Source organism: Amblyomma americanum, chromosome 1 (genome assembly GCF_052857255.1).
Source record: "Amblyomma americanum isolate KBUSLIRL-KWMA chromosome 1, ASM5285725v1, whole genome shotgun sequence".
Classification (NCBI taxonomy): Eukaryota; Metazoa; Arthropoda; class Arachnida; order Ixodida; family Ixodidae; genus Amblyomma; species Amblyomma americanum.
In genome coordinates, this window is record NC_135497.1 from 469,262,591 (window position 1) to 469,287,114 (window position 24,524).

At 45.4% G+C, this 24,524-nt stretch overlaps 1 protein-coding gene across 1 annotated transcript in view; it reads right to left on the reverse strand.

Moving 5' to 3' along the window:
* Window positions 1-7,664: 7,664 nt before the first annotated feature.
* The window catches only part of LOC144126207 (uncharacterized), a 160,573-nt gene continuing 143,713 nt past the window's right edge, over window positions 7,665-24,524 (reverse strand). Inside the window, exons 5-6 of the mRNA XM_077660220.1 lie at window positions 17,933-18,055; window positions 7,665-15,044 (exon numbers count right to left, since the gene is read on the reverse strand). Coding sequence (XP_077516346.1) covers window positions 14,870-15,044; window positions 17,933-18,055 — 298 coding nt within the window. The 3' untranslated portion in view covers window positions 7,665-14,869. The remainder of the gene's footprint in view (window positions 15,045-17,932; window positions 18,056-24,524) is intronic.

The following is a 24,524-nucleotide window of genomic DNA, read 5'->3' on the forward strand; positions in this document are numbered from 1 at the left end:
CGCAGTGAAAAGTACAATGTAATTCCCGTACTCATTTTTCCAACAGCGCGCGTAAAGCTTACAAAGTGCAATGGTTCTCGCCAGAAAGAGTGCCCTTGTCAGCCGTATTTGAAACACCTTTTGCCTCGTCTTCCTTGGTAGAATGTTCCTCTTTTAAACTTTCTTTAACATGATGTATACCTGTTTTCTACCAAAATAGAATGCAGTGTATATGCGGTATGCCGACTGAGATCGGCCTAAGCGAGGTGGTTGGTTTAAGAACTCGATGTCGCCCCTTGCATGCTTGGCTTTACTCAGCACATCGCAGTACCGGTCGGCATTTCGAAAGGCCCTGGTATGCACAACTTGTGTACGAGAGCAGACGACGGAGCGGCCCGTGTGTCACTAGTTTAGGGGACCACGTGACCAGGGTTGCTGCTCTTCCTTGGGATTGACGTCATAACACGCCCCAGCGCTCAGAAACTGAAATCCCTCAGTATAAATAATGCAGTAATAAATAATTTACAGCGCATATATGAAATACGGAGCACGTATCACGCGTCCTGGAGCAATACGCAATTTGATAAAACAGACGGTGAGCAAAAGTTTGCTGTCTCCACCAGTGGTGGGTATCCTCACGACGGGGAGCCCCCATGAGGGCGTCCTCGCCCTCACTTCACGAGGATTTAACTCCGTTAGGTGAGGTTGAGGGATGACGGACTCATCATAATCCGTGAGGACAAGGGTGAGGAGGAAAGACATGGTGAAGATGAGGGAGGGCAAGATGCACTGTCAGGGGGCGAGGGTGGTGGCCCGAACCGTTCTCCGGGCTAACGTGTTTGCCTGTGCAGCCCGTTATGAATTCCCTTTTTAAAGCGCTGGCCAGTCATTAGGCAGAAGTTTCACGGGAAGACGTAGTTTCTGCAGTCTGGAGGTACACGAGGCGAACACGAAAAACGGGGAGCCGCAGGCCTTCTCCGTCGCCGCGATGCACTACGCCGCTGACAAAGCTATGACGAAAAAAGGGCTCTTCTAACTCAAAGCGTCTATATTTAAAAATTGTGTAAAGTCTTAGGTGAAACACCCTGCATAGTGCTCTATCAAAGGGGTACTGGCCGGGCCGTGCGGGTGGGCGCTGGTCGAGCGGCAAAAAGGTAGTACCGCAGTTAACGTTTTTGCTATCAACTCCGAGTCTGTCAGATGATCAGAGCGTAAAGTAAAACATGTTACAAATATACCAAGTAAGGCTGTGGAATTCCCAAGTTCTAAGCCTTGTTTCCCGGAACAAAGTCCGATTTCAGCTCAGTGGGTTTCATAGAACTGGCTGCAGTGAAAAACAGGCTTCTACAAAATTCCACCGCGAAATCAAAGGCTGTTGGCGGCGTTGGTATGGAATTTTTTCATTCACACAGTGAGTAGTTCAGTATAGTCGTATCTTCTTTCTATTCTCTATTTTCTGTGGAATTGTGGTATAAGAAAGCGGTGACGCAATGGGGTGAGGAAACCCAACCACTGTAGTCATACCATGGAAATAAAGCAGCTCCCTGACCACCTTGCATCATCCCTCGTCCGCCTGTGATTGTACGATATGCTAAAAAAATAAAAACTTGTACTGCTCTCCCAATAACACGAACATCTCATGGTTTATTTCTATCCTTGGTAAGAGGTGTGAACACCTAATCGCGCGCCGGATTTTATTAACTAAATTTCTTGCAGGCATGGTACGAAACTGAGACACAGCGCGTGAGTAAATGCGTAGACGTGCAAGAAAAATAATCACAGGCGGTTTAGCTTGATGTTAAGCATTATTTATCGTGCGCTAGCACACTTATCCCTGGTTTTGCGTGGCTTACTTGTTTATTTAGTTATTTATATGTTTATTTATTTATTATATACTACCAGTCCTTTCCAGGACTAAGGTGGGAGTGAAGTCAATCAAAGCACAGCGACGAAATACCAAGATAAACGGATACAAACAAACCGTAAACAAATACGCTTGCTAAGTGCTACACGAATGATCATAAACCGGAGACAAAAACTTATAAGGAGATATCAAAGACGCCACTTCAGCTGGTACCTGATTCCAGTCGTGCGTGGTCAGCGGAAAGAAATATTGGACTCAATCTTTAGCAGCATTGAATTCTTCGACATGTCGACAGTGTTTATTACGAGTTATGTGAGAAGTGCACTCCATGATGTTAATTGGCTTATCAATCCCAACAGTTTCGTTAGTAATGTTATAAAAAAGACATATACGTTTGTGCTTCCGTCCAGCAGAAAAGAACGGTAAATTGGTTATACTGTACGAAGGAGCGACTGAATCTTTCCTCCTAAAGCGGGAAAACTTGAAACGCAATGCGCATCGCTTAACATCCTCCAGTTCCTGCACTAAAGCTTTGCTTTTCGAGTAGCACTCCTCTAATGCTTACTTCACCAATGGGCACACTTTCTATGCTTTTGACTATGTGCACTTTTGATTACTTTAGACTTCTATTTCTTGATATTCTGTGCTTTTGCTTGACCTGAACTGGCTTACTTTAGTTGATAAATCATATGTTGTAAGTTTGCCTGATATTGCATCATTTTAAACTTGTACTGCGGTAGAATTGCTCATTGTCTACAATCACAGATCCCTGGGAGTCCTGATTCCGCTCCTGGCGTGAGGTGCAGCGTTAAACTACGCGCCACTGCGCTGCGATTGCAGGTGCTGCCATGGTTGGGGCTTGTGAGACCAATGTTGTTCCTGAGAAAACTCTGGCGGCTAATCGAACTGCCATGGTGGGCAGTTTTTATTATTTATTAGAGATACCTGAAGGGCCTTTTGGGGAGACCTTTACATGAGGGGTGGGCTAGCAACCTAGTGTTAATAGTGTTTCGATGGCTTTCTTGAAATGGTCCTGGTTTTTATGAAGGATGGTGTTAGTGGGCAGACTGTTCCAGTCACGCGCTGTTTGGATAAATAAGGAATGAAGGTGCGTCACGCTGCGAGCAGGAGGTGGGTAAACGGCCTTGCGGTGGCTTGTGCGGGCTGAAGAGCCATCAGCAGGCTGGGTAGGACAGTTGTATGGAAAGTTGTGTTACATTTTGTGATTCAACCATAGCCTTCCAACTATACGGCGTTGCTTGAGGTTAAGTAGGCATGCATTATTTTAGAAGGAAGTAACACTGGTGTAGTATAAGTAGTTTGAGTAGATGAATCAAACGGCGCGATTTGGAGCAAGTTCAATACAGTTGGTTAGGTTAAGTTGAGCAGGGTCCCAGATGACACATTCGTACTCTAACTTTGGCCGAATTAATGTTTTATAAGCTAGTAGTTTAACTGCTGGTGAAGCTAGACGTAAATTACGACGAAGGTAGCCGAGAGTTTTGTTAAAATTGTTAGTTATCCGCGTTATGTGGGTAGACAAGTTAAGAGTACCCGAGATAATTTGGGGCAGGATAATTTTCTCGTCTGTGGAAGGAAACAAGCGCAGTTTTGTTAGTGTCTGAGACCATCAGCAATCTACGACACCACTCTTCCATCTTTAATAGATCACATGATTATCTGCTGCATCATTAATATAATGGTAAATGATACAATCAGTGCTCACAATACGATGGGAAGCTTGTGATAACATCAGAACGTCACGTCGCCAAGGAGGCCTACGTGCTAGAAACAGGTATCGGACAGACGGACAACCGCTTATCGGCGGAGTGGAAAAGCTAGGGCACTGAAATGGCAACCACAGGAATGGCAACCACAGGAACTCGGGGAGTTAGTGTTTAACATTATTCAGCCTAAATGCTGCATTTTAACGACAGACCTGTTTGATTTTCATGTTTTGTTTCAAGAGTAGCATTAGAGCCTCACTGCAGCCGAAAGCCGGCATCGCACGGGGGGAAGACACTAAAGATTTAAATAACTTCATAGTTCGGGGAGCGGGATCTGAAGCCGCTGCGGCGCTAATAAATCTTTTCCACCGGCCACTGCTTCAGACCTCTACACCATCCGCACAGCTTTTTTTTTAAAAAGATGGCATTTATTACATTGAAATATATTCTATTTACATCAACCAAATTCATTACAAAGCGTTTAGGAAACGCCACGAAAGACATCGCAAAAACACCGCCACAGATCACTAGACGAGAGGTAAGGCTGAGCATGCCCCCAAGAGGAAGGGCCACTCCAATTTTAAGCCGATTCGTCTGTTCATGCACTACCCTCAGAAGAACATTCAGTTGGGATAAATCTTAAAACCCTGCTCGTATGAACTGCCAAGCTCTGGAGTTCTGCTTGCCATGTAGTCGTCTTCATCTCCTTGACGCATTCCCGCGTGTTAAACTGCCAGCCTCTCGCGCTGTAGTTTGAAATCATGGGCTTCATCATCTTCCATCTGTGCGCGTCGAATCGTCATGAGACAAGCATGCAGCAAACCGCATGAAATGGCAGGAGGTTAAAACCAGTGAAATTCAGAGGACCCACTTCTATCGCAATGCCACCAGGTGATGGCAAATAACCACCTACAAACTTTTCTTGTTCTGAGTCTATTCTGTGCTTAGCACTTATTGTAATTTTCGTGGTAAATGCTGCTGCATTGTTCATTGTTTTCTAAATATTGTCACGACGCAAGAAGAACCATGCAGGTAGGCGTAGGAGAGAACCGAAGAACGAGGTCGGTTCTCTTTAATCCCGGAGCCAGGTTTAGCCCGAGCACGCCTCTCATGCTAACAGCCGCTTCGTCGTCGTTTCAACTAAGCGCAGAGGCCGTGCTGTGCTAAGCACGCCGCAATATTCTTTGCGTACATTAGTTTTGTACACAGACACAACAACGCGCTGGCTCATTTCGGCAGTATATTTAGATAAGAATGAAATGCTATAAGTTCAAGGCACATGTATGCATGCAGTGCGTGCCAGATGTAAAGTCAGAGCGATATTTTAGGACTCAACTCTTAACCGCTTCGTTTTTATCTAACGTATTAGTTCGCAGTTCGTAGAAATATTCCACGCCTCAGTATTTTCCGCAGCATTTTCTTTCATAATGAGACACTAAAACAGGAATTTTTTTCTTCTGTCCCATCATACCTACCGTCACGTTTTGATCATCCGCATAATGTTGCCATCTCTACTTGTAAAACGAATGCGCTTTTTAATTCTTTCTTACTGAATTCTAGCACTGAGTGGAATCACATTCCACCCCATGTCGCCTGCATTGAAGACGCATCATCCTACCAGCCACTTATCACCGAGTGTGTCATCGAACAAGCTTCTGCATAATGATTTTTGTTTTTTGCCTGCACTTTCTGCTATGTATATTTTTTTTCTTTTTCACCCACCCGCCCTAGAACGCTCTCTGGCCCTGAGGGTATTGTAATAAATAAATAATAAATAAACAAAAACAGCACTCCGACACACGCGCACGCATACACACAACAATATGAGCACGTAGCCTCTCATTCAATAGTGCCTTGAGGGCTTGTCTTCTGTTTACCACTCATTAATATCGCCAGAGGTTGCCGACTACAAAAAACAACTCCAGTTCTAAAATGGCAGTGAGGGCGAGGATTGGGCGACGATGGGAGGGCAAGGGAAAGAGAGGGCCAGATAACTTCTCAAAATGAGGGCGAGGGTGAGAGAGGGCCTTGGCTTCAAATGTGAGGGTGAGGGAGATGTAAAAATGAGGGCATTTGCCCACTTCTGGTCTTCACCCCTTTAAGAGACAGGAAGAGGGCACAGCTGGTCAGACAGCAAATGCGGCTTAATGACATCCGAGACAAAATCAAGATATGGGTTTGAGCAAAGCAACTACTAAGAAGGCCAAACAATCGGTGGTTTGTGGTCTCCTGCATTGTGGAAAACTGGGACTTGAAGTCCTGTTAGAGGACCTTGATTTCTTTTTGAATGTCACGTGTAACCTCGTATTGGATTTGCTCTGCTGTTTGTGAGAGCTGAGTAGAAGTATGCAATGGTGCTTTGCTTGCCACGGTTTTTTTGGTTGATGTTTCTACGCACGCTTCTGGGTCGGCTCGGTCTTATGACGGAACAGTGTAACGACGAGAGCGATCGATCATTTCTCATGGTTGTCAGGGATTTTAGAGACAATTTCTGCGCCCAGCGGCGCTATCTCCTGCCGAAGAGCATTGACGAGGTTACTCTCTTGTACACGTTAACTTGACTATTACGAGCCAAAGTTGAGTGTTTCAACAGGGCAGAGAACTAAGCTAGTTGGTATACGTTCATTATGTTATACGCTGCTACGTCAGCCCACCGAACGCATGCTTTTTGCGATGCCGCTCTAGACATAGGTGTCTCTGGAGCAGTTGCCGGCTTCTCTGTAGCACTTAGCGGCGTCTCAGAAGGAGTTGGCGACCCTCTGTTGGAACAAGCGCGGCTCACCGCGACGTGCCCCAATGTTCTGCGCGAGACGCAAAATGGCTCGTCATCGCACTCCTCTTCGTTGTATGTGACTTCGGCCGCAGTCTTTGCTCAAACTGTCCTCAGTACAGAACTTTGCGTTATGACCAATGTTATGGCAGTTATAGCAAACCATACGCTTTAGCCGATATTTCTCTGGCCTTATATTCTCCATGTAGCACTTGACAACTTTTGGCAGTGCAGCTGCATTAAATATGATGATATCTTTGTCAATTTTGCTCACCTTCTCTACTTTCATGATTTCTGCTTGTTCACTTCGAAGCAGCTGAAATATTGTTTCATTGTTGTCTTGCGAATGGACAGTGGGAGGAAAACAAGGCGCCATGAACTTCTAGAGTCTGACAGGCAACCTTCCTTTATGTGATAAATTTATGTGTTAGATCCTCCAGTCTAAGAACACACTGGGCTTATTTGTTGGGTACCTAAACTTAAATATACTGGCAGATCAAACATCCTCTTGCATGCACTGACAAAACGCGTTAACCCTCCTGAACATTACCATAGAGGCAGTATTTTACACGAAGCCTGCAGCAGTTAATACAACGGCTTCATCGAAATAAAGCTACTTATGCCTGTGGAGTCAACACAAGGAAAGAGCTTGCAATACGGACACGTGTTTGGTAGTTGAAAACACAGAGGAACACTTAAAAATGGGCTTGGTGCTGAGGGGCAGCAGAGAAAAAAGGAACTCGTAAAGAGGACGGACGGAGCTAGCCCTGATTATGTGCTAAATATTGGTCGTCTTTTTCTTATTTCCGCCTTCCCTTAAAGAATAATCCAACCAGTCCAAACCAATTTTTACAGCTGCACCAAACATACGCACATAGGGTGCACACCATACACACATGCGCTTGCAGACCACTCGCACTCTTTAACAAAAACTGATAAGTTATAGTTCACATAAGCGAACAAATATGTTACCTGGACTTCTCATTATTCACCACTGTGTCCATGGGTGAGAAAATTGTACTGCAGTCACAAATTCAGAATCTCCTGACCCAATCATTGTTCAAACTGTAAACGTTTTGTTGGCAACACGTCTCCAACGAGTCTGAAGACAGGACTCGACAAGAAAAAAAATACATGTACATTGTAGAACCAAGCACACCACATTCAGTGAGAGTGAGAAGTTGACAAGGTTTCGATATGTTTAACATGACAAAACAGCATATCGACAAGAAGGTTGGTAACTCTCCAGAGTCATTGAGCCACTGGGCCAATATGACGACATCGTGGCACAACACAATCTTCCACAGAAAGCACACAACAGGGACCACATGCACAACTTGTATTTAATATGCTGCAATTAGTGACACAGAAGAATACAACTTGTTCCAAAGCGCAAAACAAGCACAAGCAACCTCATTGCGGTGCGTGAAAGGTACACTGGGAACTATGGCCTGTGGAAGTATGTGTACATATACATTGCATAACATAAAAAGTTACCCTCAGCTATCATGACTTGCCAACATGTCAGTGAAGGTGCGCTAGGAAATGCACATTTCTCAGCTTTGTTCGCCCAAGGTCCATAAAGCAGTGTGCTGCGAAGTACTCGCTGCACACAGAATACATTTTTGCTCACTGGGAAAGCTGGCTTTGAAAGAAGCTCTTCTCGCCCGGCGTACATGTACCATATTTTTGCCCTGGGGAGAAAGAACCTTTTCGGAAGAAAGTCCGGCTTTATGTCTCTCAAAACATTATCTCTGCAAAGTTCGGCATAAGAACAAGTGCAGGGCAAAATGTCTATAATTACACATACATCACAAGGTAGACTGGCAATTTTGAACATTAACAGGCCTGCAAATGTAGATAAGGCTAGGAGAAATTGGATGTCCTAAAAAAAATTTAGGCATCATAGGTGCACTTGGAAGATGCGCAGCATCAAAAATAATAATAGCTATGCTTGAAATTTACAGCAAATATTTTAAACTGAGTGTGAAAGCTTTTGAGGATTTGAATTGGAAAGAAAAAATTTAGAATGTGTGTGTGTGTGTGTGTGTGTGTGTGTGTGTGTGTGTGTGTGTGTGTGTGTGTGTGTGTGTGTGTGTGTGTGTGTGTGTGTGTGTGTGTGTGTGCGTGCGTGCGTGTGTGTGTGTGTGTGTGTGTGTGTGTGTGTGTGTGTGTGTGTGTGTGTGTGTGTGTGTGTGTGTGTGTGTGTGTGTGTGTTAGCGTGCTAGCGAGCTATTTATGACAAATTTTGTCCTCGTCTCTCCGTGCCGTGATGGTGAATGCGGCCTGTTTATTGCCCAGAGCTCCTGAACGGACCTGGGCCCATTAATTAAATCACAATTTGGCGAGTCTCCCAGGATACGTCAGTGAGAGGGCCGATTAGCAGACCAGTATTCACGCAGAGCGCTAAGCTTGAGCGACGATGAACCTAGAGCGTTAAGCCGTGTTCGGCGCGCCGCTGGGTTTCTCGGGTGCGGAGCTCAGGCAGTGAATAGACAATGAACGCGCAGCGCAGAGGGCGGAACGGGCTGCATAAAGAGAGGAAAGTCGGGCAGCCGCTGTGAGAGAGAAAGAGATTGTGGAGTTGAAACTCAGACTCCAAGAAGGAGCTAGGAGGAACAAGATTTATCACGTCGAAATCCTCGCAGCATCGAACTCTGCCTTTCTATAAACCCGCAAAAACTGTTACCGTTGTTCGATGAACAGTGTTATGATTTTTGTATGCATGCTTGCAGCGTTTTGAGCCCGTGGCAACAGGATCGGACTGGCCTCAAGAAAAATCGACTTTGGCCGTAATCATGTGCCTCGCAGTCTAGGTCTTACCTATGATCTGCCGGATGATTGCCGCATAATGGTTAGATTATCAAAAATAAAGAAGGAGCTCCTGCAGCGATTTAGATTTTCTGCTTAGGGTTACAACGACAAATTTCGGAGGCCTCGAGCCGAAGAAGGCGAGACAGGAAGACCGCAGCGAGACTTTCTGGCAACTTCGACCACTGGATTCAAATGGCGAATGTTGACAAAGCATTTGAAGGGCTGCGCGAGCATATGATTGCTGAGCAATTCCTCCGATGCTTCCAACCGAAGCTCGTTGTCTTCTTAAAGAAACGGGAGTGCAAGACACTCGATTGGCTGGCCGACAGAGGTGATCGCTTCCTGGAAGCGCAGAACTTTTCTAATCTCGGAAAAATTCCTGATGTAGCTAAAGAAGCCAGTAAGAACTCTGGCGACCCGCAAAAAAAGGCATAATTACGGCGCATGTTGTGCAATCGTCCGAGGCATCGGGCTTCCGATTGTCGCAGCTCCACTAAAAAGGCGCCCAGGTGCAATTTTTGCGGCAAGATCGCACACAGGGCGGAGAGTTGCAGAAGTCTGCACCCGGAGGAAGAGCAAAGTGCCGCCTGCCATGCTACACTTTCCCTCCCACCTGCCTCACCTGCCAGCACTAAACAGCCAAAACATGTAAACGAAAGCGCTCCGTTCCCAGTAGTGATCACAAAAACATGGGGAACGCTCTTCAGCCTATAGCGGGAAGGATGCCAGTTGATGAATGATTAGCGGCGTGAAAACACGTTCCGGTTCTTTGAGACACGGCTAATAATGCTGTTGTTACCCGCCGGAGTTTGGTTTTGATGACCTCTTTCACAGGACGCACAGCGACACTATATCTCCTGGGTGCTACCGTCACCCAATTAGCCGAGTCAAGAGTGCTAGTGCATACGCCATACATCTCTGGTAAGGTGAAAGCACTTTGCAGAAAACGCCCCTTGTACGACCACGAGCACGGAAACAACACAGGTGTCAGAGAACCACATGACCTGAACTCGGACTGGATGAACGCGTGTGCTATCGAGCATGAAACGGCACCAGTTCCACATGACTACCTCCCGCCTGGAAAATCGGAGTGTTTTGTTACCGCCGTGGCCAAGACACAAGAGGACAAGTTATCCACGTTGCACGTGTCACCAATCCAGTTATGTAATGTCACAAAAGACCAGCTAGTTGAAGAGCAGTGGAAGGATGCAGCGCTGAAACGACTCTTTTCTAAAATCAATATGGAGTTCCAATCTGGTAAGGGTAACAAATACTTCTTCCGTGAAGAACGAAATATTCTTTACCGGCATTTCTTCATGTCGACTGGCAGGAATTTATAACAGGTTGTCGCACCCCTAGCGCTCAGGCCGCAAATTGTACGGATTGCACATGAAAGCATTACGGCCGGGCTGCAAGGATTACGACGCATGACCGATCGCGTAAGAAAGCATTCTTACTGGCCTGACCTACACGGAGATGTCACCCGATTCATTAAGTCGTGTGATAAATGCCAAAGAACAACAGCCAACGGCAAGGTTGGCATTGCTCCGCTTGGCAACTTGCCACTGATCACTACTCCTTTCGAACGGGTTGCCGTCGACATCATCGGGCCTTTCGCACCCAAGTTCGATAAAGGTAACCGATGCGTGCTCACGCTGATGGACATCGTGACGCGTTACTCCGATGCCGTCACGCTTCCTGCGATTGACTGTGCGCACCTTGCGCAAGTGCTAGTCGAAATGTTTCCCTGCATCGGTATACCAAAGGAAACTGTGACTGACCAGAGGGCCACGTTTACCTCCGACCTCATGAAGAAAGTTAGCCAAGTCTCTCCATCAAGCTCCTCAAGACGTCACCTTACCAGGCGATGGCGAATGGCCTGGTGGAGAAATTAATGGAACTCTCAAGGCAACGCTTAAGAGAATGTGCCAAGAAAAGCCTCGGTCGTGGGATAGGTGTCTGGCACCGTTGCTCTTCGCTTACCGTGAAGTTCCACAGGCGATTCTAAGGTTTACCCCGTTCCAACTGATCTATGGACGCCATGTGCGAGGGCCACTGGCAGTACTCAAGGAGCTCTGTACAAATCAGAGTATGCATGGAGAAACTCGCTCAACGTACACCTATCTGCACTTTCGCACATTCATGTTAATAACTGGTGTCTCGTATGAGTGACAATTTACGAAAACATTCATAAGTTGCTTGTACTCCAAGAAGTCAGTTCCTCGCTTCCTGTGCAATATGCCTCACACTGTCATTCTACTTTAATGAAGCACCGGCTGGTTTAAACTTACCGAAAAGAGGAAAAAAATAACCTTGGAACTCTTAGCTATTTCACTAATTTCGCTAACCGCACAGCTCCCCAACACACCTCGTTCTCCAGAAACTTCGTGTGTTCTTCGCTTACAAACTAACTATGGTCAACAAGTGTTTTTCCACCGGTTTTCAGTTTCAAATTGATCTTCTGCTATGTGATATTGATGTGCTCAGTTGTTCTGCCAGAAATATGTATAAAGTGTTCTTGCGCTTATGACTATGCAGTCTTGGTCAAAAGCCTTATGGCCAAGGCCTTTTCGCTTCAGCCACATAACAGATCCATTACGGCACTATTAAACATCGAATGACATTTAAATTCTGGCAGAAGGTTTCTTCTTGCGGTAGGGAAGCTTCCTGCTCTACTTGTGCTTAGAATGATCCGCTACATGAAGCCTTCTAGGTACATTCATTTCTGTGCAGCTGATTACTGTGGCTTTAAGACATTTCACCCAGACTGTACATGCAGTTGTATTTTTATAACTGTTGTGTAAGTTATCCTTCTATGTTTTTCTGTGCATTTTAGTTCTTGTTGGTAATATTTTTCTTCGCTTTGCTCTAGTCAAGCAAGGTCAACCAGGCTGCCTCTTGTAAGCTTCTCCCCCTAGTTTCGCCCACATACATTGATAATATTGTTGTACCTCCTTGTTTGTGCAAATAAATTAAATCAAGTCATATTCGGTTGGTCGAAATTGGGCACTCTGAAAACATTTGGCTGCCTCTTTCCGAGCACTCGCCTCCTGCGCAGAGCTCTTCGAGGTGCTCCAACTTCATGGTAACACAGGGTAACGGGAGTACTTCCACCAATCAGAGCACGGCACCGGCACAACGCCGATTTTCAAAGGCACGGTCGCTCAGTGGCAGGCAGCGAAACGGCAGTGTTTTGCTGTTCTTGCTTTCAAGTTCTACACGGGCTTCAAGCCATCGAAATTCAACAGTATGTGTAGCATTCTTCAGAATGTTTCTTTGCTGTGCTTAGCGGCAGCATCAATCGCCATCTCTACAGGAGCATGAGGAAGCGACGACCTGCCACGCACGGCAACCGTTAAGTAGCTGCACTGCTCGAGGCAAACCTCACACCACGGCCTTGGCTAACGTGGTACGCGCGTTAGCGGTGAGCGGAGCCCGCTCGCACGCAGGTGCTACCCTCGCATGAATGTGCAGTTATTGCAATCGCCGTGCCAATTACTGCCGCGGCGTTTGCAAGTATCGAAAAGGTACAGCACGAGTAAACTTCTGCAGTATTCTTTCACTGGATTTTTGATACGGCACAGTGGCTCCGTATTTGTACCTGTGCAGATGTAGCGGGAGTGCTCATAAGTGCTTGAAGTGCAAAGAATCTGCGTGCGCAGGGCGAATGTGCCGTCTTTGTCGCTCGTAATGGTAGTGTCAGCTGACGAACGTATGAGGTGATGAACACGCTGGCCAAGCTAAAGAGACGTTGCGGAGCCGATTGACTAATTCTTTTTCAGCCAGTGTTCTTATGATGGAATCCGGGTATTTACTTATTTATTCAAGATGGTTTCAGGCTCTAAAAAGGAGTATTATTTGATGCGTGCGAGTAAAAGAAGAGGACAAAAAATGAGCTCATGCATCATTATACAATAAGCAACTGTGTAGTGAAAAAGCTGAAGTCACAAAGTTTTACATCAGATTAAAAATTCGGCCGATGCCTGTATCCTCTGCAACAAAATTAATGCCATGAATGGCCACGATATTTTAAAAACTTGCTTCATATAGTGGTAATAGGATGTAAGAAATGTCAAATGGAAGTGAACATTAAAAAAACTGCCTTTTTATCTATAACCCGTTAAAAACCGACGTCTGACTTCGTGCACAGCTTTAATAACGTACCGCTCACCCGAGTTCACGAACGTGAATACCTTAGCTTAATCATTTCTCATGATCTAAGATGGGGACACACATTTTTACAGTATTGCATAACCTGCTTTAAAATGGTTGGTCTTCAGCAGAAGACACTTCGAGGACCGCCAGCGGAGACGAAACTGTGAGTATGTAACGCAATTACAGACTCGTATCTCGAATATGGAAACACCATTTGGTTCTTTTTAACATAGCAGCTAATTAACAAAACAAGGAGTGCAGCGAAATGCAGTTAGATTCGTCTTTAACAAACAAAGGACCACTGATTCGATTTGCCAAGTTCTTAAACAGGCCTGTATCCTTACTTTACAAAACCGCCTCAAACTTGGGCGGCTAAAATTATTGTCCAATTAGTACACAAAACACTAAACATAATTACGTCTGTATACATATCCTCAGAGCAATCTATACCTTGCCCGCGTAAGCATCCACTAACTCTCAAAGAATGTGCAATCCACACCGACCCTTCTAGAAATTCATTTTTTTCCGCTTGCATTAAGGAATGCCATTGCTTGGGCACCTCTACCACTACTGACCCACTGTCTAGTTTCGCTTCGTGCCAATTAGCCCCGCATTTCATTTCGAGCGGAGAAAGCTCCGTTCTCAGCTAAAGTGGCGCCTGGGTCGTTATAATGCGGTAATCCTCGACGTAGGCCAACTTTAATTTGTCGTCAGTGTGCCTTCAGTGCTTCTTCCACAAAGTGGCACTCGTTCCTTGTTGACATGGCCGATAGCCCTGCCCGCTGCATGTGTGGCTCTTGTGAGCCAGCAGAGCATGTTCTTTCTGAATTCCCTGAAAGTGTTAAGCGCCGATGAAGAAATGATGTATTCTGTACCCTACACCATGGATCCTCGGGCGTTACACCGACCGGCTGCCCGGAAACGCTTGTTTCGATTGACGGCACAATGCTTGCGCGACACTTGATTCTTACGCGCCCTTTCCGCCATGCAGCAGTGCAGGTCGGCCAACCAGAACATCCTTCCCGCTTGAGGAAGGAGTCGAGTTATAGGAGAGAAATAAGACAACTTGGTTCATGAGAGACTTGCGTCTCTGTGCATCTGTTATTAATCATTTTTTTTAAATTTACCTAAAATTAGCTCACGCGATAAATTTGTTGGAGAATTCGGGCCGAATGACGTCATCAAACCGCCCCTTTCGGTCCGCAAAGAACAGATATGCAGCTGAGTAGCTCAGCCGGAGCCTAAATATGGACATGAGTTGCCCTAATTTTACTGTAATTTCATAGACTGCAGACACTTGCAATGAATGTGAAACCTTAGTTGTTCCTGCCAGTGAAGAATGTATTTGCGACTAGCCCACGAACATTAAAAACGCTGCAGATGCAACAGGCCCTCCCGCCATTGCAAAGAGAACGCGTATTCCCACTGGCGTTCCATTCCTGCGGTAACAGCTCGTCTTCATTCGGGCGTCTTTATATAAATATCTCTGGACGAAGATGCGTGAGCGTCGCGCAAGTTAGCTTTGGCACTGTAGGGGAGGATGCGGCAGTGCTGCATCTCTCAGGGCGGGGAACCGACGTCGTAGCAGATGCAGACGCAGCACGACGGGAAGCGGAACCAGTCAGCGAAGATGCCGCGGCACTCGTTGCGCGGGTCGAAGGCCAATAGTCGGTGCAGTCGGAACTGCTGCTCGCACCGGCACCCGTCCCGGCAGAACATCTGCTCGTTCTCGAACCTGCGGAGATGGCCGGTGCGGCAGGGAGCATGCATGCACAGGCAAAATAGATTTGATGCCTGAAAGCGCCTTCGATGCGCGCAGTCATGCAAGAGATGTCACAAGTGTACGAAACACAGTTACACCGTCTGAGTGCCACTACCGGCTTAGCAGCCATAATGTACCAATGTGTTTGGCCTCAGAACACCGTACACCAGCGCGGAAACGCCACAAACCCCTGTGGCGTTCATTGTGACTCGTATGCGAAGTCTCAAACAAAGAGAAAGCCCACACCCCATTAAGTACAATTGGTGAGTCTAGGCAACCAAAATAAACGAAACACACCAAGGGCAACCCTCAGTGCTAAATGAAAAGAAAAAAAAGCATGCAAAAGAAAATCAGCAGTGAAAAATTGTGGTAGTTATATTCAAGTGCGCGGCCATAAAACTTTTGATTGCAAGAGACACTTGAATTTAGTAAAAAAGAAATTGCTTAGTTGTGTTTATACAGGATATGCTGCATGTAAGTGTGCACTGCCCAGAAAATGACGAAAATAAGTGATATGCGACCAGAGTCTTGTTTGAGCAAAGGCGGTCGTCAGCGCTTTAGATTTATAATTAGGCGTCCGTTTCTAGGCCTTCATTGTTGGCAGCCGTATTTAACGACGCACATTTTTTTTTGTAATTAAACAATTTCTTGGGCCATTCCTGTATCACAATACTACACTGCACCTCAATTATAATTAGGCATTCCTCTGTTTTCGCAAATCACTGCTCTTGTGAGGCACAATTGTAGTTCATTATAATGGGCACACTTCCGACAGTGTTGAAAAAAGATTAAAAAGTTTATTATTCTATGCTTTGCAACCTGGTTGTCTACTTCAGGACCTATCCTTGAAGGTATGAGCGATAGCTGCCTGTTGATTCTTCCATTGTTACCGCAGTCTTTCCGATTCCGGCTCTGAACCTTGCAAGTCACTACATATATGGTAAATAAGTTCTAGAGGTAACGGGAGAGGTCTTATGTGTCTCTTTATTGAACCTAGCTGTCCGTCGCAAGCAGAAGTTAAGGCGTGTTCATCGATTTGCAGTACAGACTCCAAAGTAATTGTAAGTTGGCTCGCAAACTACTTTTCGTAGAGCGATGTCGTTTTTCACATCATAGTTCCTCTGGCCACGCATTAATTTGACATGGAGGTAGTTCGCTTCAAATGCATGTTTAAACACGTGCATTGTTTTCATACTCAACAGACATTGTACTTTTTTAGAGCTCAATTTTGAAGGCAGGATCAAAATCGAGTTAACGAATTACGCTTGCGCAGAGGTGTTTACTCCACTTGTCGGCTGGCAAAGGGGAGTACTTAGGCCAGAGGTGGGTGCAGCTTATTACAGTACTGCTTGAACGGCCTTGAAATCAAGCCTTGCAAAGACAACAATCTAGGGATTCTCGTATGCCGAAATCAGGGTGCAAATAATGGCCGAATGATCATCATTTTTTTTTAGGAAACTGTACTTCCGAGGTGAATAACACATCAACAAAAAATAATGAAGCTATTGCTGATGAAGTGAGACTGAACAGATCCACTGAACAAATATCCACACCAACCAAAAATGAATGCAGCTATTGCTGAGGAAGTCAGATTGAACAGATCTACTGAACAAAAGTCCACACCAACAAAAAAACAATGCAGCTATTGCTGAGGAAATCAGATTGAACATATCCGCTGAACAAAAAGCGACACCAACTTCTTTCACCAATATGCTACCTGATGCGACGAGTTTTGCCCAAATCTTTACTGTGTAAAGAACTGTACAATGCTAACAACACGTGCTGAAGGCCAATTAACGTAGCTGCTCGGCTTTGCATGGGCATGCCAATCAAGTAAAAGAGCTTAAAAGTTCATGTTTATGGACCGAAATAAAGCCTTTTCAGGAAACAATAAATTCTATAATGATATCATTGTCCCCTGAGCGTACTGCTTGAATGGCAAAAGAATTGGATGGGGTTGCTGTAACCCACGTATTACAGTAACAGTAGAGTGATTCGCGTGTATTAGGCGCGGTCTCGTCTGCAAACGAACCTATGCAGAGTGATTTCTTTTTACCCTTGACAGGTATTTATTTTAGAACTGTGAGATATATCTCGGTTCGGTCTGTTGAGCCGGTTTGTACAGCAAAGTGGAGGTTACCTAATGTAAATGATCAGATGAATAAACAACTTAAATTAACTAATAAACATTTATATTTATTTTTTTGTTTTTAGGGGTCATGTTATATGGCGAAACTGATGGCCGTCAATATCAAAAGTTAGCCTTGTTTTCAAATATTCCTATTCGGAAATGTGGTTCGAAAAACCGAACGTGAAAAATACGCATATGAAAGCTTGTTGAGTTGGCTTTCCCGCATTAAGGTTTACAAAATGGCCTCGCTGCGCATAGGATCTTCGGAGAAATCAAGTTAGCTTCTTCTACATCATGAAATACGCAAACTGCGCCTGTAATTCATGCATATGTTGTGCGCGAGACGTTACTTTTTAAATATGCAATGCGCAAATAGCCAACCAGGTTTCAGATGCTTATTTTTGACATTCAGTAGTTAATAACATTCTCCTGATTAGGAAAATTTATAACATAGCTCACCTTCGATGGTTATGGCCATCAGTTACGCATTGTACTTCGGCACGATATGAAAAAAAAATTATTAGTTAATTTAGTTTAATTATTCGTCCAAATATTGATCAATGTTAGGTGCATAATATCCGTCTTGCTGTAAAATCCAGCTCAACAGACCGCACGGACGTATCTTTCCCAGCTGTCAAGATAAAGATCTTTAAAGGTTACAAACAATTAACGCCGCAAAGCAGCGCCCCTTCGTAGCCGTAGAAGACGACGCCTCGGGGCTCGTACTCACGCGCACTTCTCGGCATGCACGTACTGCTCGAAGGGGTAGACGTTGAGCAGCGCCAGCACCTTGCCGCGCGTGTTGTTGGCCCAGTAGGGTGCCAGCACCTCCTGCTTGACCGGGCATGCGTTGCTGCAGGCGGGGAAGGGTCATGAAACTCTGTGCGAAAATTCTACGGCGCTTTTAATGCATTGATGCAAGCTGGTTTTCTATACTGCACGCCAATGCATCCAGAGCACACGTGCAAATCGTTTACAGCGAAAGCCGTAATAGCTTTTTACGAGCAATTTAGCAGAAGCAGTGTAGGGGGTATAAAAAACCAGCAATTATGGACAAAAGCATTTTTCAACAGGAAAGATATTATGAACGCAATTTTTTCACGTTTCGTAAGATTTCAGTATGACAGTTAATATATCCGTAGATATCACCTCAGGAGGCTGGCATTTTGTTTTTGCTATTAACGTTTTGCAGTCCGCAAGAACGTTTCCCATTGGATTTCTTGGCAGCCTTAACTACTCGATGTGAGCTATTGAAAAAATTTAGAAGATATTGCTACGCAAGAATAGAGCGTTACCTTCAAATTTCAATAACGGTAGATTGCAATACACCAATATTCAAAAATTTAATCCAATAAATTGCACATCTTGCGCGCAGAGAGTGAGGTGCCCACCACCACCCCCTGTAGCCCCCTGATCAAAGAACTTCAGGCCGCTGTGAGTGCTCCAGGAGGGGCCGCGATCCGCTTTCACGGTGCTGCCACCACCGCGGATCACTTCCGCCGAGGATAAAGAGGGTGAGGGAAGCGTACCCCTCACTCCAGGGCGCCCCTTGACAATAGCGCCCAGGGAATCCTAGCGCGGCATTCGTTCTGCCTGCTGCGTTCTGTCTTGGGGCCATCGCGATAAGGCGCATTGTGTGAGTAATGGCCCGGGCCAAATTTGTAGGTCACCATCGTGTCGGGCGCGTCAAGTTATGGTTGGAGGCGCTTTTCGTCCAAATCGCCCAAGGTAAAATTTCGTGGGTGGCCCGAGCCAAATTTTTGGCCATGACCTGGGCCAAATTTTGAGGTCGCTATCGTGTCGGGCGCGCCTAGTTACGGTTGGAGGCGCTTTTCGTCCAAATCGCCCAAGGTAAAACTTCGTGGGTGGCCCGAGCCAAGTTTTAGGATATGACCCGGGCCAAATTTTGAGGTCGCCATCGTGTCAGGAACGATGAATTCTGGTCGGGCATCGATTTATGTCCGGATCAACCTGTCAGTCTGTCAAAGTCAATCTGTTGATATGCTGTGGTTCTCAACGTTAAACCAAGGTAAAATCAGGGAAGCAATGGTAAGCGACTTTTGCGTTGAGTAGAGTTAGCGCTCTAAAAAGCGCAATATTAGCGCAACACGCGAACGGTTTACTAACAGCAGAGAGTGTAATGTGTCGATTTGTGCGAAAATTCGGGGCTATCACTAGAACGTGCTGACATAAAGAAAACGGCTAGTGGGAATCGCAGCCTACCGCTTCTATCAGAGCAGATGTATTGCAGATCTATTAGAGCGTATTTGCTGGACAAAAAATTATTCATTCCGGCGATAAACAGCAACCGCACTTTCATCATCAATATTTCAGAGGTCGATAGCTTGATTGCCTTTTTATTACTCCCGCCACGCTCCTTCACGAACTCGATTATCGACGCCTTGTGGCCGATGCATCAGTAGTTGTAACCGATGTCGTATGCGGCGAGTGAGCTGTCCTAAAGCAAATCAACGGTGCGCATATGAAGTGGCAAACAATTTGTCCTGCCTTCATTGACATACTCAGCTGTTGAAATGAATTTCGATGCTTCACAGCGACGAATGGCCTTAGGCTATTCTGCATCAGTGCAGCTAAAGATCTCTGCAAGGCGCCTCTTTTGAGACTGGTGTATACAGGTCTTTTACATTCGCAAGTATGGCATGCCTCACTAATTATTTGAAAACATTAACTGAAGAAAGTGTGCGAAATTTTTAATTTTAACTTTGCGGTGCATTACAAGCACCTCTTATTTAATGCATAATTTTTTACTGTGCTTTACAGGCTGTCAGCCGCGTACATCTAAGGGACGGCTCAAAGTTGAAAGCTACAACTGATGCTGGTATGAGCAAAGATGGTTCAGTAATTGAGGAGGCGAGTTTCCCCGCGAGGTACCCCGCAATGGAGACTAATTTAGGTTGCGAAACATCAGAGCTCTTCTGCCCGCTTCAAGATGCGGCCACCAACACTCCCGTCATTGGAGCAACCAAATGCCAGTGGCCACTGAGAGACCTCGGCTGCCAGTTAATCGCAAAACGAGGAGCCGAAATTTCGCACCCAGCCTGCTAAAAAAACCTTGTATGGTGGGCCCTTACACCATCCAACACTAATGGGGGAATTAAATCGGTCACTTCCCTCCAGTACTGCCGTTTCTCTGCGGGGGTTCTTCGCAGAAGCATTCCAATTCGCTTAGAAGAAAAGAGCGATGCTTAGTGGGGAGCCCCGGTCATATTTCGAAGCGGGTTCTATGACAACTGTCATCTTGGTCAGTGGAAGGGACCTGCAGAACGGCTAAGTCATCGCTGCTTCTAGAAGCTTCTTTACTTTGTGACCTTTAACGTCTCATTACAGTAGTTTGTTATGTTGTAATGGTAAATAAAATTCTATTTCCTTTGTCTTCTTTGTTGCGTATTGCTTTTCCCAAGTTTGTCTAGGTGAGATCTGACGACTGAGGGGAGCTCACACTTTTAGAAGCCATGGCGCCTAATTTTCGAGCATCAGCTGCTTGCTGCATTTTATTCCTTATGCATTATTTTACGATTGGCCGAAATGTGAGTTCATTCCACGTGGTACATATATTTAAGATTAATGTTTTCATTTACTATGTGAACAGCTTGCTGGTCTGGCAGCCTTAGAAGGCTGACCATTGGAACCAGAGCTCTTTGATATTGCCAGTTACGAAACTCCCCATAAAGAATGAATCAATCGGAAACTGCTACTGCTCACTAAGTGACAGCACAGAGCCCATTTCTAAGAAAACAGGGGCTCGAGTGGGACAAAATTCGGGTGTTTACGGATTTTTGCAACACTCACGGAAAATGGTGCAAAAGTTGTTCAAGTTGCAAACTTTGAGAATGTTGATAAACGCACAAACCCCTGGCAACACAGTCACTTAAAGAGATGCATTAACAGATATCCATAAATATAACGCTGCGACAGATAATTTGAGAAAAGCAGTAAAAATAGAAATACTTCTCAGAAGACTATGGCAACACATTTTAATGGCCCCATTCAGATGGCATCGCCAACCGTAAGCACCCAGAAAGGGCCCCTGAGACTTTTTTTCCTGAATTGTAAGGGTCTATAGTAAAGGCATAGCCACTCCGCGTCAACTGTTGCGCTCTGTTCTCTGTGTTGAGGTGCTCGCCCGCTGTGAATGGCTGCCTCCCGAAAAGATTTTATGAAAGAACATCTTTTTTTTCTGTGAAGCTGTAAGCGCTTAATTGCCTAGCTTTTTTGGGCGTCAGCAACTAGCGCAATCTGTATGCCACCAGTAGCTAACGCCATGCAAGTCTATGTGTCTATTTTAAACTTGCAATTTTGTGAAAACTTCAGAGTCCTGAGAGGTTTTGCGCAAACGCGATGTATAGCACAGCCGCTCTTTTGAGCTCGCCCCAACTCTTTCCGAACTGGTAACCGGACATTTCAATTGGCCAGGTGGTTTTAAGTGCAACTCGCAGCACGTGGAAACAAGAAGCCTTTATCCAGATTTTTTGGGCCCAGTTTAGTGATATGCTTGGCAAAAGGAGCAAGTTCGCGGCGCCCGCTTTGGAAGCTGTCAAAGAAGCAGAAATGACCGGGCCACGCTGAATTTTGAAATGCTGTATTAGAAAATGCAACATTAATCTTTAAAAAAAGGCCAATAGCTGTTAGAAGCCAAGTCCTATCTCATCTGTAACGCGGCACGTCCCGTGCAATGTACGCCTCCGAGAGTGAAGCGTTGTCATCTAGCAGGTTGCTGTCCGCTACCCTGTCGGCTTGAAAGTTCAAAACTAAAATTGGGACGGAAGGACAGTAATGGCGCTCTTTGGCATGAAGAATAAAGCCAAGAAAATCATCGAATATGACGTCCTCGTCGTCGCTGTATACGTGCTTTAGAAGCAGTGTGTGTGTTAGTCGAGCAAGCATTTTTATCAGGCTGTAGAACCCTGCTGCAGAACACAGCAACACTTGGGGATTCTGGCCCAGTGTCTTGCCTCGTTATGAACACATTTTGCTGCTCAGCACAGGGGCGCGGCATACCGAAAATCTGGAGGTAAAGTTCCAGCTTGTCGCCTGCCTTTGTCCCGTCTCTTTTTGCGGTTTTTGTTTTCTGTATTGTAAAGTTGTTATTGGTCGTTGGGAAGGAAGGCCTGAAAAAATAAATAAATAAGAAATGTATGAATAACAAAGGGACGCATCTTCTGAGAAGAGTAAAAGAGGAAAGAGGGCAAATGAAACAAATATGAAGTACATGAAAACACCGTGTGGATTTAAGCCGACAACCTCCCCATTCCCACTGGACCGCTCATATATTGTCACCGAAAAACGTAGCAGGAAGCTTAGCCGTTTACTGGGGCGAGGCTTGCCGAACCGCCGCCCTCGTTCAAGATAAGGAACACGTTCGGCCACACGCTGGGAGACAGGGTTCGGCCACCAGGTGGCGCCGGCAGAGAGACATCAGCATATGCGCAATCCCAGAGGTCCAGAGGCAGGCTCGCGAAACGGAAAGGAGGGTCGTGGAGACTAATCGGGTAATTAGGCTATTGAGTCGACGACTAAGATACGAGGTGATGGAGGTCAACAGGGAAGTGTACGAGGTTAGGCCCCACCCTTTTGCACAGGATGGCATCCACTACAGTGGTGCCACTGGCAAGAAGGTGGGTAGTAGGATAGGTCGCCAGGCAACAGCTTTTTTGGGGGGACCCAGAGCTCTGAAGGAACCAGTGTAGAGAAGGAAGAATTAAGATCAAACGGACAATGGAACCATAGGGGAAGAAAGAGACGCAAGCGCCAGGGCCAAGTTAATTCAGATATAGGTTTCATTAACATGCAAGGTGGCAGGAATAGACTGAAATGGGAGGAAATAGAAGAACAGTTAAGACAGGAGGAATTAATGGTATATGGTTTAGCGGAAACACATCTTAGAGACATGGAGCAACCACCCTGTAACCCAGACTACGCATGGGAATATTGCAATAGAACAGAGGGCAGCAGAAAGGGAGGTGGAATTGGGGCATTCATTCATAAAAGTATGAATTTTCAAAGGGTTAGACTGGGATGCAGGGAACATTTATGGCTAAAAGGAACAGTGGCAGGCAAGCAAACACTCCTTGGCTTTGTATACCTGTGGACAGGGGTTAATGCCAAAGAGGAAAACAGGAAAATGTTAGAATGTATTGCAAGCGACATTGATGAGCTAGGAGGACAGGGCGAGATAATTATATTAGGCGACATGAATGCACACATAGAAGACCTGGATGGGTACACGGATTCGACAGGAAGCATGCTGCAGGACATGTGTGAAAGGCATGATTTAGTTGTATGCAACAGCACCGAGAAATGTGAAGGGCTCATAACATGGGAGGCGGGGAGTCTGCACTCGACGATAGATTATGCACTAATGTCACAGAGGATGTATAACAGATTAGGGGTAATGAGCATAGATGAAGATGGTTCCAGAAGTCTAGGTAGTGACCACAAGCGTATCAAGTTGAGCTTCAGAAGAAAAAGCAATGTAGGACTGAATCAAGATAAACAATCAGGGGGAAATTTTTACTCAGCAAAGCAATTGGAAGTAGCAGCCAAACAAATCGAGAAAGTAATTTTTGAGGATAGTGAAACAGAATGGACTTATACCAAATTAACTCGATTACTGGAGCTAGAGCTAGCTAAGGTGGGAGTAAAGCTAAAAGGGAAAAGATGCAAACCCAAGAGTTGGTGGGATGAGGAGGTCAAGAGGGCAATAGAAAAGCGCAAGGAAGCATCCAAGGAACACAGATATTCCAAGAAGAGGGGGGAACCAAAACCCGAAGTAGACAGAAAATGGGATACCTTCATAAAGTGTAAAAGGGACGCATCCTATTTGATTAATGAGAAAATTAGAAGAAAGGGTGCCCAATGGATGTCAAAAGTAAATAAAAAGGATAGAAAAGCAGCCCAAAAATTCTGGAAACATCTAAATGCAATGAGTAATAAAACTAGGCTAGAACAAAGGTTTATTGTTACAGATGAGGGTATTCGACTAGAAGGGGATGAAGCAATAAAACACATAGGAACGAGGATGACGGAAAAATTTTCAGCAAAGCACGTGGTACATAATTTATCGAAGGAGGATAGACCGGTTACAGCAATAGCTTCACTTGAGCAAGGAGAGTGGGAAAGGGCAGAGAAGAAGGTTTCTAGTGGCACATCAACAGGACCAGATGGTATCCCGATTATGTTGATAAAGAAGTTAGGACCAAAATCCAAGCAAACATTAATACAGGTAGTGAACAAAATGATAGTGGATGAGAAAGTCCCCGATGAATGGCGATTAAGTAGAATGAACATGATATATAAGGGAA